The sequence below is a fragment of the Capra hircus genome, chromosome 4, assembly GCF_001704415.2.
Source record: "Capra hircus breed San Clemente chromosome 4, ASM170441v1, whole genome shotgun sequence".
Taxonomy (NCBI): domain Eukaryota; kingdom Metazoa; phylum Chordata; class Mammalia; order Artiodactyla; family Bovidae; genus Capra; species Capra hircus.
The window spans coordinates 49,513,409-49,527,606 of NC_030811.1; the positions used below are offsets into that span (position 1 = coordinate 49,513,409).

General features: G+C 39.5%; 1 protein-coding gene across 1 annotated transcript in view; it reads right to left on the bottom strand.

Annotated features, from left to right (window-relative positions):
* C4H7orf31 (chromosome 4 C7orf31 homolog) overlaps window positions 1–14,198 on the bottom strand; it is a 41,148-nt gene that overhangs the window by 8,166 nt on the left and 18,784 nt on the right. Inside the window, exons 5-6 of the mRNA XM_005679286.2 lie at window positions 6,695–6,876; window positions 2,358–2,446 (exon numbers count right to left, since the gene is read on the bottom strand). Of these exons, the coding sequence (XP_005679343.1) occupies window positions 2,358–2,446; window positions 6,695–6,876 (271 nt within the window). The remainder of the gene's footprint in view (window positions 1–2,357; window positions 2,447–6,694; window positions 6,877–14,198) is intronic.

The window sequence follows — 14,198 nt, forward strand, 5'->3', positions numbered from 1 at the left end:
CCCATGTTCATTGAGTCGGTGATGCCATCCAACCATCTCATCCTCTGTTGTCCCCTTCTCCTCCTGCCCTTGATCCTTCCCAGCATCAGGGTCTTTTCAAATGAGTCGGCTCTTTGCATCAGGTGGCCAAAGTATTGGAGTTTCAGCTTCAACATAAGTCCTTTCAATGAACACCCAGGACTGGTCTCCTTTAGGATGGACTGGTTGAATCTCCTTGCAGTCCAAGGGATTCTCAAGAGTCTTCTCCAACACCACAGTTCAAAAGCATCAATTCTTCGGCACTCAGCTTTCTTTATAGTCCAACTCTCACATCCATACGTGACTACTGGAAAAACCATAGCCTTGTTAGTTGTTTAGAATTTGGAATACATTCTCAGAGGAGGAGTGCTATATAAATGGTTGTTACATTCCCAGCAGAGCTGATAAAAATCTATGAAACTTGTAAATCATTTAATAAACATTTACTGAATACCTGATACAAGCAAAACCACGTGCCAGCTTTTAAGTGCCCTGGGCTAGGCACCAAAAACTCCATACATTGCCATAAAATAACAGGAATTAATACAGTCATAACATGTTAAAACAAAGCACTAAATATAATGTGTTGTTTTAGTCTTGAGTGGTGGGGCTTACTAAGGTATAATGGAGAGAAGAGGTCTATTATGGAGACCACTTTGCTCTTTGGAGAGACATTAACACTGGGGACACATCGGATCTTTATTGGATCATATTTCATGTCATTGTGTCAGCACTGTTTTTACATTAAGAAGCCATGATTAGGAACTTTGTCATTTGCATATGAAATGAATAGAGGAGGGAGAGCAAATAAGAGAGTGGCAGAGATACGTTTCTTTGGTATCTAGTTAGGACTTTGGAACAGAGAAAGCTGAAGGCATAAGAGGATGCAGGAAGGAGGAAGGCTGCCTGGGACAGAATGGAGGAAAAGCAAAGGTGGCAAGAGGGTGAACAGAGAGCATGCCCATTAGAGGACACATGGCAGATACAGCAGGAACTAGAACACAGTTTTCCTAATTTGGTCCACTCTCTGCTATGCAACAGAAACGACGGTTGAGCTGAGCCTTGAAGAAAGAGCAAGTCTGAGATGACAGAGAGGAGAGCATTTCAGGAAGAGGAAGTGGCCATGAACCTGCTCAGGGACCAGTGAACAGAGCCAGGCTGTGAGAAGGAAGAGAGGAGGGAGGCCAGAAGCAAAGGGTCAGTGTAGCTCCGGCAAAGCACCGGAATTCACACTGGGGTAAAGGGTGCTAATCAAGATCGCCAAGGCGGGGGTGGGGGGGGGCGGGGGGGGGCGGGGGGAGGGGGCGGTGACATGAGTTACCAGTATTTTAACCAGCAGGTAGAAATGAGAGGAACTGGAAGAAAAAGAACTTCTCATATTTCTAGGTTACTTTGATATAGATTTTGCTTGAAAGAATAAAATCATCTAGTCAGATAGATGATTATTTGAGGATTTGTCTTGACATATAACTTTACAAAAAACAAACAGATGCTTCATAGATGACTGTATGACATTGCAGTGACCACACTCTGGCCTGCCACAGTAGTCTTTCCCAGAGAAATTAAAATGTTTCTAGGTTTCCATCATTATTTCTTGCCTCCTTCACAGACTATTTGATGCAAGGACATAATATATGGAAAACACTTTGCATTGCCTCTCACAAACTAACTGGCCAGTGAATGTCAGCTACTATTATTTTTAAATATATATTTTCCTTCATGATTTAAAAGTGTTCTCTTTGTATTATGTGGAGTCCTGGTAGAGAGGTTAAGAACAGAGACTGGAGTCTCATGAGCCTGAGTTTTATGATTGTGAGATAGTTACCAACTCCCTGAGCCTCAGTTTCCTCATTTATAAAATGGGAATGATCATACTAACTTTTTGAGTGTATTGTAAGGGCCAAATGACACTCTATATATAAAGAAGTTAGGCTGTAGCAATTTCTTAATAAATGGTGGCTACTGTTTTATTTTTGATTCTCCACAAAGATACTACTGTAATTGGCACATTAAATTGCAAATCTTTCTGTAAACCTCCCATTTACTCTATGTATATTCGAAGTTACTTGATATATTATGAATAATAAGAACAGAGTTGTAGAGACAGTGAATGATCTACAGTCCTCATTTACTTCATTTTGTGGGGAACTTTTTGTAAATATGGAAATATTACATAAAATCACTTAAGAAAACAAACAAAAAATGTGAATCATGGTCATAATCTCAATGTTTCCATCCGCATAGAAGATTAAAGTAATCTATCTTTTGGATTTTTATAAACATAGAATGCAAAAGCATCTTTTACTTTGTTTTAAACACACATTTAAAAAGATACTTACATCAAAATACACATGCTGACCTGGCCAAACCAATGCTTTCTTCTTGGAATCCATTGGAAAATCAAGCAGTTCATATCTGTAAGGGTTACCTGAAATTTTCCAGAAAAGCAGCCTTTTAATTAATAGGATTTATGGGTGCAATAAATACAAACAAGATAATAGGAGGGAGAGAGGAATTCGGGTGCACATTTGAGCTTTATAGTTATAGCTCTGTTTGAACTCTTGCCCTTAAGTAAACAGCATGTGGGCCACACACAGCAAGAATGAGTCTCTAAGCCTGATGCCTTCAGCAGATTGAGGGGGCAGCACTACTGCTCCTTTCTTTGTTTTTTAAAAAAAGGTGATTTAAGTAAATCATAGGTAAAGGGATTCTTAGGTAAATCATAAATCTCTTCCTAGACACTCTTTTTGGTCTCTGAAGGCTCAGCAAATACATTTCTATACCACCTGTTTTAGGTTTTCTCTGTTTAAATATCAAGAAATGGAGTTAGTATGTGCTTACCAAAAGAAGTATTTAAATAGAACATTTAAGGAATACAGCTTTTTAGGTATTGGTGGTAGCTGGAGAAGCTTTACCAAAGACAGCCTGGCTTCCTCTGGTTCCATGATAAACTCCACATTAAAGCATGCTCTGAACACCCATCACCATATGTAATAAGGACAAAGGCTGGCATTTATTGAACATTTATTATAATGTTAGTATTATACTGCTAGTATTGTACTGAGTGCTATGAGGAAGGTACTATTATTTCTACTTTAACAAATGAGGAAATGAGGCACAAGGAAAATAAGCAATTTTCTCAAGGTCACACAATGAATAAGTGCAATAATTCAAATTCAGGCAATCTGGTTCTAGAGCTTCTCTCTTAACCTAGATTCTACTTATTTCTAAAAAAGAAGAGTTAAAATAAGTGGAAGAGTAGAAAACCCAAGGTAGTACTAGTTCCTGGGAAGGTTTACTTTATTAGGGTTATTAGAATATATTCATCTTTTAAAAATCCCCCGGAGATGACTAACTGGTCAAGGACAGGTAGATGCTTGAAACAGAAGATTAGGTGGTAACTTATTTCTTCAATCCCTGGTCTACAACTGCACTGAAAAGGTTTTATAAATTCAACACATGTTTGTGTGATTTCTTCCTAATTGTATGCACTTCATGTAATTTCAGAATTAACTAATTTCAGTTCAGTTCAGTTGCTTAGTCGTGTCTGACTCTTTGTGACCCCATGAACCGCAGCATGCCAGGTCTCCCTGTCCATCACCAACTCCCTGAGTTTACCCAAACTCATGTCCATTGAGTCGGTGATTCCATCCAACCATCTCATCCTCTGTTGTTCCCTTCTCCTCCTGCCCTCAATCTTTCCCAGCATCAGGGTCTTTTCAAATGAGTCAACTCTTCGCATCAAGTGGCCACTTCAACATCAGTCCTTCCAATGTACACCCAGGACTGATCTCCTTTAGGATGGACTAGCTGGGTCTCCTTGCAGTCCAGGGGACTCCAAGAGTCTTCTCCAACACCACGGTTCAAAATCATCAATTGTTCGGCGCTCAGCTTTCTTTATAGTCCAACTCTCACATTCATACATGACTACTGGAAAAACCATAGCCTTGACCAGATGGACCTTTGTTGACAAAGTAATGTCTCTGCTTTTTAATATGCTGTCTAGGTTGGTCATAACCTTTCTTCCAAGGAATAAGCGTCTTTTAATTTCATGGCTGCAATCACCATCTGCAGTGATTTTGGAGCCCCCCAAAATAAAGTCAGCTACTATTTCCACTGTTGCTCCATCTATTTGCCATGAAGTGATGGGACCAGATGCCATGATCTTCGTTTTCTGAATGTTGAGCTTTAAGCCAACTTTTCACTCTCCTCTTTCACTTTCATCAAGAGGCTCTTTAGTTCTTCTTAACTTTCTGCCATAAAGGTGGTGTCATTTGCATATCTGAGGTTATTGATATTTCTCCCTGTAATCTTGATTCCAGCTTGTGCTTCATCCAGCCCAGCGTTTCTCATGATGTACTCTGCAGAGAAGTTAAATAAGCAGGATGACAAAATACAGCCTTGACATACTCCCTTTCCTACTTGGAACCAGTTGTTCCAAGTCCAGTTCTAACTGTTGCTTCCTGACCTCCATACAGATTTCTCAAGAGGCAGGACTAGTGCCTTTCAGAATTCCCACAGTTTATTGTGATCCACACAGTCGAAGGCTTTGGCATAGTCAATAAAGCAGAAATAGATGCTTTTCTGGAACTCTCTTCTTTTTTCGATGATCCAGCAGATGTTGGCAATTTGATCTCTGGTTCCTCTGTCTTTTCTAAAACCAGCTTGATCATCTGGAAGTTCACGGTTCACGTATTGCTGAAGCCTGGCTTGGAGAATTTTGAGCATTACTTTACTAGCGTGTGAGATGAGTGCAATTGTGCGGTAGTTTGAGCATTCTTTGGCATTGCCTTTCTTTGGGATTAGAATGAAAACTGACCTTTTCCAGTCCTGTGGCCACTGCTGAGTTTTCCAAATTTGCTGGCATATTGAGTGAAGCACTTTCACAACATCATCATTTAGGATTTGAAATAGCTCAACTGGAATTCCATCACCTCCACTAGCTTTGTTTGTAATGATGCTTCCTAAGGCCCACTTGACTTCACATTCCAGGATGTCTGGCTCTAGGTGAGTGATCACACTGTTGTGATTATCTGGGTCATGATGATCTTTTTTCTTCAGAATGGATCTTCAGTTCTTCTGTGTACTCTTGCCACCTCTTCTTAGTATCTTCTGCTTCTGTTAGGTCCTGTATTGAGCCCATCTTTGAGCCCTGTATTGAACCCATCTTTGGGCTGTCCTGCATTGAGCCCATCTTTGCATGAAATGTAGGGATTGAAAAAAATTAATTTACTTTGATGATTTACCTAATGGGATCATAAAAATTTCAACTGCTTAGATATCCTATACATATATGCATCAGTTCAGTTCAGTCATTCAGTCGTGTCCGACTCTTTGCGACCCCATCAATCGCAGCACGCCAGGCCTCCCTGTCCATCACCAACTCCCCAAGTTCACTCAGACTCACGTCCATCGAGTCAGTGATGCCATCCAGCCATCTCATCCTCTGTCATCCCCTTCTCTTCCTGCCCTCAACCCCTCTCAGCATCAGAGTCTTTTCCAATGAGTCAACTCTTCGCATGAGGTGGCCAAAGTACTGGAGTTTCAGCTTCAGCATCATTCCCTCCAAAGAAATCCCAGGGCTGATCTCCTTCAGAACGGACTTGTTGGATACATGTATGTATATATATGTATATAGATATATATCTCTATATATATTTGATATAGCTTTCACTACCTTTTATGGAATGATTCAGCATGCTATACACATACTAAAATCATATATAGCAAAGTATGTAATAAAAATAGTAGCTGCTAACACAATCTCTATTATCTATGAAGTAAGCATGAATATTCCATTTTACAGATTGTGAAGTGGAGGCAGAGAAGTTAAGAAACTTTCCTATGGCCCGTGGTGAGTAAATGGCATAGCCAGAATGCTATCCATGCAGTTGGACTCCCTAGTCCATGCTCTTAAAACACTCCACCATATCTTTCAAAATTTACTGCCTTCTAATACGATGCCGAGGTTGATCATGGCAGTATTCTCTTCTTAGACTGGGTCCAAATATTCATGTAGAGGAACTGCATTATAGTGTAGTTCTTGGGTCTTACCAAAGTTCATTCAACAAATATTTACCTCTGTCTGCCATGTACCTCTTTTGTCATCTTCAGTTACTGGCCCTCTAGTATCTTGTCTTTCTCCATAGATTTATTCTGTTTTGAGGCGTCTAGTATGGGATAGAATTGATGGCTAGTGTATGAGCTTACTATCCTCTTTAGTGAAACATATCTGGGAAGACCCCAAGGTTTGCATCTGCGAAAAGACCCTCCAGAGTGTTCAAAGGAATTGATTAAATTGACCTTATTACTTCCTGAGTCTTATTCCAATGATAATCTTTTCAATTTTATCACAACAGCTACACACATGTCTAGACTGAACCTCTGAGCCAGATGTTGTCCTTTGTGCTGGTCACTTGGGCTAGAATGAAATTCATCAAAGCTAAACCATAGAGAGAATGGGAAGGAAATAAACATTGAAAATACAAGTAGAATACAAGCAACTAATTCTACATTTGGTTTCTGGTTATATCATAGGAAGCTCTGTAAAGAAATGTAAAGAGCATCTGCAGAGAATTTAATTTAGTCTGTAAGGGGGTCCTTTGTTTAATTTAATTATTGAATAAACTTCAAATATAAAAAGAATGAATACTGTTCTGATTTGAAATCATGTTACCTCTTGTCTTCAAAACTGTTGTATCATAAGGCTTTGTTGGCACCGTGGGAGGGAACGGCTGTTGGGTTCGGGCTTTAATGCCAGTGTAGAGATCCTTGGGTGATGTAAAAGTCGGGAACATGGCTCCACGGGAGATGTGTGTATGGTAGGGGTGTTCAATTGGATACGGGGAGCAGATTTCCCTGAGATTTAGTTGAGAAAACAAAACAGAATAGAAAGAAGTGCAGTGGAAAACACTTAGTCATCCAGTATTTATTGGGTCTCTCCTTGTGGCAGTACTGTTCTAATCCCTGGTGTATGACAGTGACCCGAAGTCCCTATCCTCATGGAGTTAGCATTCTGGTGGAATAGACATCACAAAACATATGAAATTTTCTTAATTTTGCTAAATGAATAAAACAACGTTATTTTAAGAATTAATCTCAAAAATATACAAGCAACTCCTGCAGCTCAATTCCAGAAAAATAAACAACTGAATCAAAAAATGGGCCAAAGAACTAAACAGACATTTCTCCAAAGAAGACATATGGATGGCTAACAAACAGATGAAAAGATGCTCAACATTACTCATTATCAGAGAAATGCAAATCAAAACCACAATGAGGTACCATTTCACACCAGTCAGAATGGCTGCTATCCAAAAGTCTACAAGCAATAAATGCTGGAGAGGGTGTGGAGAAAACGGAACCCTCTTACACTGTTGGTGGGAATGCAAACTAGTACAGCCACTATGGAGAACAGTGTGGAGATTCCTTAAAAAACTGGAAATAGAACTGCCATATGACCCAGCAATCCCACTTCTGGGCATACACACTGAGGAAACCAGAATTGAAAGAGACATGTGTACCCCAATGTTCATCGCAACACTGTTTATAATAGCCAGGACATGGAAGCAACCTAGAGGTCCATCAGCAGACGAATGGATAAGAAAGCTGTGGTACATATACACAATGGAATATTCAGTTCAGTTCAGTCACTCAGTCATGTCCGACTCTTTGCTACCCCATCAATCACAGCACGCCAGGCCTCCCTGTCCATCACCAACTCCCGGAGTTTATTCAGAATCATGTCCATCGAGTAGGTGATGCCATCCAGCCATCTCATCCTCTGTCGTCCCCTTCTCCTCCTGCCCCCAATCCTTCCCAGTATTAGAGTCTTTTCCAATGAGTCAACTCTTTGCATGAGGTGGCCAAAGTATTGGAGTTACTCAGCCATTAAAAAGAATACATTTGAACCAGTTCTAATGAGGTGGATGAAACTGGAGCCTATTATACAGAGGGAAATAAGCCAGAAAGAAAAACACCAATACAGTATACTAACGCATATATATGGAATTTAGAAAGATGGTAATGATAACCCTATATGCAAGACAGCAAAAGAGACACAGATGTATAGGACAGTCTTTAGGACTCTGTGGGAGAGGGCGAGGGCAGGATGATTTGGGAGAATGGCATTGAAACATGTATATTATCATATGTGAAACAAATCACCAATCCAGGTTCAATGCATAAGATGGGGTGCTCGGGGCTGGTGCACTGGGATGACCCAGAGGGATGGGATGGGGAGGGAGGTGGGAGGGGTGTTCAGGATGGGGAACACATGTACACCCGTGGCAGATTCATGGCAATGTATGGCAAAACCACTGCAATATTGTAAAGTAATTAGCCTCCAATTAAAATAAATAAATTTATATTAAAAAAATAAAAAATAAATAAACTGTAGTGAATTCTTTATCAGTGCATATATTTTGCTACTGATATAAAAATATGAAATGGAAGATATATGAATTTTGTAGTTTTTGGAACACTACAGGAAGAATTTCTAGTTGCTTTCCATTTCTGCATCTTATTTTTAAAGAATCTCCATACTTCATTTTATGGAATCCTTTTAGGCATTCAATTTCAACGGGCAAAATGATCCCTTACCATCTTGGACTCAACCAGGCCATCTGTTTCTTTAAGCAATCAATCAACAAAATATACTGCCTGTTTATCTACACAGTGTACACAGTACTGTTTAGAGATCAAAAAGCCAAAAATAGCTAGTATACTGAATGAAAAAAAAACCCAACAATTTAAAAAGACAACAGGGATACAATTTTCTTCTCCTTTGAAGAACAAGCAGAGTTCTTAGAAAGAACTAGCAGAGGTTTAAAAAAAAACTGTGTGAGAGTTATCTAAATTAGAGGAGAATCAAAATTAGGAAGTCCAAGGAACAGAGAAGTGTTCTATATAAGCAGAAAATACAGTTTTAAAACACGCTGAAATCTTCATCTCGAATTTCTAGTCTTCAGAACTGTGAGACCATAAATTTATTTGTTTGTTTTTTCCCCAGAAAATATAACCAGATAATTCAGACCTCCAATACAGCGTATGCAAACTGCATAGCAAACACGCTCCAGGAGTACAGGTGCTCTGGGCTTTCATGGGACAAGGGCTAGGGAAAGGGTTTGAAAGTTGAACTGCATTTCTAGTGCTCACAGTGAGAACTCACAGAAATTATGGGAAGGCTGTGTGATGTCTGTATTTACCAGGCTGAAATAAATGTATAGGTCATGCCACAAATGTTTATGTGAAAGTCTTGTTACTGAAATTTTTCTATCACTATTTTCCATCTAAGTATTGGCAGGATTTATGTAATAGCTTTTGCAAGTTCCTATGGATGGTGTGACTATGAAAGAATGAGAATAATTTCTATAAGAAACATTTTAAAATGTCTCACTGCTTTTGCATCATAGGACATTTTTCAATAGCAGTCATTTTTGGTTAGTTTGGCCATCTGTTCTCATCACCTTGATGCAAACCTGTACTGAATTCAGCAGCCCTGGCATCTTGGTGGGCTCTCTGAAATACCTCATAGCTTAAGATTCTTAACAAGTTCCTGGTTTCTTACATACACCACAAGAAGTTAAGATTGATTTGTAAGAGAAAAAGCCTGGACTTCAGGCATAAATCATTTCTGAGGCCAGTCAGCTATTTTTGTTTTTGTGTAAAGTGATCTGGTTTTCTTGCCCTTGTGGCAGGCTCTCCCACTTGAACACACTTTTGAATTTGGTATAGCATTATTTTATTGCTAGCCACTAAACCCTTTTCCAGTTTATAAGTGCCACATCATCTACTGGACAGCTTGGAACAATGTATAACATCATCAACTCTATGATGACATGAGAACACAGAATCAGGACATTCCTGGATTCCAGCTAACTGATGTCCCTGGGAGTCATGAAGACTCAGAAGTACTGACTGCTCTTTCATTGTAGCAATACTGGTTGTACTTCATTTTATATGCTATGCAATGATTGTCATTTCTTCTAGATAAATATTTCCAGTGCCTGCTTCAATGGTTCTATAGTGAACTGTGTCCCCTTTGTAAGAGGAATTAATTTCTCACCATTAAGCTTGAAAATAAGTGAGCATTTAAAGTTTGAGCAAATAAAGCAGGAACAAACATGTTTGTGCTCATGGAGAGTGTCCAGTCTGCTTGAGTCAGGTAAGGCTGGAGTTTCCTGTAGGCTAGTAAAACCTACGTTCTTAGGGAGCATTTTGTTCAAGGCACATACAAAGCCTTGAGGGCTTGGCTCATTCACCTTCAGGTGAGCACTCAGGAAGCAGGGGACCTGGATGAGAAACAAAGAGATCCTAGGGAAAGTGAGGAATGAATGAGAAAGGCTGGGCTTCTAATATTGTCCAACAGCCAGGAGACCTGAGTCATAAAACATACTAGTAAGAATGGTTAATGGAGTAAACTGAATGCAGTAATTGTCTTAGAGCTAATTAACTTTTCATGTATGCAACTTTTCTGGGTAGAAAATTCATTTTGATTCTCCTGGGTTCTTTCCAGGATGTGCCAGGTTGAGCTAAGGTGTAAGAACCAGTGGGAATGTGGAATTAGTGGGATTAAATTTGGAACTTCTGTTACCATTTCCCATGGACTTGATGTGGTTTAAGGAAATGTGGTTATGAATATTTCAATAAATGGTCCTATCTGCTCCCTGTTCCTAGAAAATATCCCAGTAAGCAATTTTGGAAGGTCCTCAGACATTGTAACTGCTACATGAGTAGGAATTATGCTCAGAGAACTTTGCCTTTAAATGTTAACTACAATGACAATAAAACACATGCCAGGCCCTCTGCTAACTGCTTTATCTACATTCTTTCTGAGAGAATAATCTGCTGATAAGTATTTAGCTCCAGGTCAGAGGCCAGGGCAAGGTGATCCCATGTTTTACTAATTTGATATTGGTAAGAACTTCCTGAACAAAAGTCATTACATTTCTTTTCATTATATCTTGTTTTTGTCACAGAGACACCAGAAAGCAGAGATTAACTTGTTAATTTAGAAAATAAATTCTAAAGGCCAAGAGTTTGCTGTTGTGCTCTGTGTGTGTATTCAGTTGTGTCCGATTCTTTGCAACCCTATGGACTGTAAATCACAAAAAAGAATCACAAGGATTCGATAAGCTTTTTCTTTCTGAGATTGGTCCTCTTAATAGAAGGTAAAATTGCAGAATGTGCATCTGCAGTTCTTAGGACCTTCTGGTTTTGGGTGTGGCCTGGATTCTGGCTTTGTGTAGAAGGGGTAAAAGTAGGACTAGGAAGGCAGCGAGGGGCCCCCATTAATTATCGTCACTTAGGATTAAGCAAACCTTTTTTCCCTTCAGATTCTAGTAATATATATTTCCTAGCAAACAGTATTAAGTTATATCTGGTAATGATTTAAGAAAATGTTTTTTACTTTTAAGACCTGAAAGCTGTGGACTCTGCGTTTCTTAAGTCGAGGTATATTATGGAATTTCATTTAATATCTTGTATATATGTCATTTTTGTTAGTTAAAAAATTGCAAATTATACCCTCAACTAAATTTTCAAGTTGTAACCCATTCAAGTTTTGAGTACCAATGACCAGAATGTTTATTTATTCCTTTAAACTAAGACTGTGTAGAAAATAATTATATTCCTGTTACATTAAATGATTTATACATACTTCTTTTCATTTTGTGTCCATAAATAGAGAAGAAATAATAAGGAAAAGGCAGAATATCAAACACTCGCTTAACAACTTACACATTTAAATAAAGGGATTCAGTTTCTCTTTGACTAATTCAGTTAGAGGCATGAGCTATCTCTGGACTCTGCCCTATTGAGCAGGTCTACAAAGATTTTTATCAAAACACTACACAGCTCTTCCAAGGAGATGTTTGAGGAGCTGAGGTCAAAGGAAGAAGAGACTTTGGAACTTATTGGGCTATAAGGTCATATGGCAGAAAGTGAAGAGGAACTAAAAAGCCTCTTGATGAAAGTGAAAGTGGAGAGTGACAAAGTTGGCTTAAAGCTCAACATTCAGAAAACAAAGATCATGGCATCTGGTCCCATCACTTCATGGGAAATAGATGGGGAAACAGTGGAAACAGTGGCAGACTTTATTTTTTGGGGCTCCAAAATCACTGCAGATGCTGACTGCAGCCATGAAATTAAAAGATGCTTACTCCTTGGAAGAAAAGATATGACCAACCTAGATAGCATATTGAAAAGCAGAGACATTACTTTGCCAACAAAGGTCCGTCTAGTCAAGGCTATGGTTTTTCCAGTGGTCATGTATGGATGTGAGAGTTGGACTGTGAAGAAAGCTGAGCACCGAAGAATTGATGCTTTTGAACTGTGGTGTTGGAGAAGACTCTTGAGAGTCCCTTGGCCTGCAAGGAGATCCAACCAGTCCATTCTGAAGGAGATCAGCCCTGGGATTTCTTTGGAGGGAATGATGCTGAAGCTGAAACTCCATTACTTTGGCCACCTCATGTGAAGAGTTGACTCATTGGAAAAGACTCTGATGCTGAGAAGGATTGGGGGCAGGAGGAGAAGGGGACGACAGAGGATGAGATGGCTGGATGGCATCACTGACTCGATGGATGACAGTCTGAGTGAACTTCAGGAGTTGGTGATGGACAGGGAGGCCTGGCGTGCTGCGATTCATGGGGTCGCAAAGAGTCGGACACGACTGAGCGACTGAACTGAACTGCAGGTCATGAGGAAAAAAATAAAACCAACAAAAATGGACTACTTTTTATTTTTCATGTTGTCACAAAGAGAATTTGAAAAGTCCAAAACAGAGGTCTTCATATAGTTGTTTTTTAAAAAAGAAAACCCCAAAGAGCCTAGACTTCACTTTTAATAGCCTTTTGAGCAGATCTTTGCTTTAACTGGAATGCAGTTTTTAAATGCCAGCTTAGTATTTCCAGCTAACATTGATAGGAACTCTAACAGCATCAGGGACACCGAGCACTCAGACAGTGGATTCTAATACCATTCTCCAGTGGAAGGAGCTGGGGCTCCTTGGAGAAATGGCTGGTTCTAGACCTGGGGCAGGACATAAACAGGATGAGCCTGGAGCATCTTGTACTCCAGAAGCATCTTGGAGCATCTTGTACTGCCAGAAAGTAAGGAAATGCTAAAAGAAAAAGCCCCACAGTGATAAGTGATGAACTACTTAAAAACAAAGAAACAAACAGAAAAATAAACCAAAAACCCTCATACACAATGCCCCCAGTGATAGGGGTATGGGCATAGAAACCAACTGAAAGAGCTCTTGTGGCCAATTTGAATGACAAAATAAAGTAGTACAGTATTGCTACTCAAGTATTGAGTACAAAATAAAATCCATGAGTCTATACTGGTTAAATAAGTGATTAAATAAACGAGGAGGAATAGACACATTTGACTTACAAAACAATACCAAATAATTTATGCAGATACCCTGCCTTCAAGGAGGTGGAGTTTAATTCCACTTGTGTGGGCTGCACATAGTGATTTTCTTCTAAAGAGTATAGGATGAGAAAAGGAGAAAAAAAGGTTAACTGCACACTGGGGGAACCTCATAAATACCACATCAGCTAGGTAATCAAGGTTACCATCAACAGTGATAAGTTATGCACTGGATAGGATATGATGAAAATGGCAGTTACCCCTGTGGTCCTCCTCCCTAAGACATACTACTGCAGTCTAATCATGAGGAAGACACCAGACAAGTCCTGACTGGGGGACATTCTACAAAATACCTGACAGATACTCATCAAAACTAGAGGTCATTTAAATTATTCATTTTTATTTGCCTGTGCCAGGTCTTAATTGCAGCACACGGGATCTAGTTTTCTGGTCCAGGGATTGAGCCCTTTGCACTGGGGGCACCAAGTCTTAGCCACTGGACCACTAAGAAAGTCCCCTGAGGTAATTAAAAAAAAAAAAGGGAAGTCTGAGGAACTGTCAAAGTCAAAAGAAGCCTATGGAGACATGACTACTAAAGGTACTGTGGTGTCCTGGACAGGATCCCGGAATAGCAAAAGGACATTAGGGGAAAACTGAGGAAATCTGCATAGTACTAATGCACCACTATTGGCTCATTAATAGGACAAAGGTACCATACTAATATAAGGTATTATAATAGGGGAAACTGGGGCTGAGGAAATAGGAAATCTCTGTACTATTTTCCCAATAATTTTGTAAGTATAAAA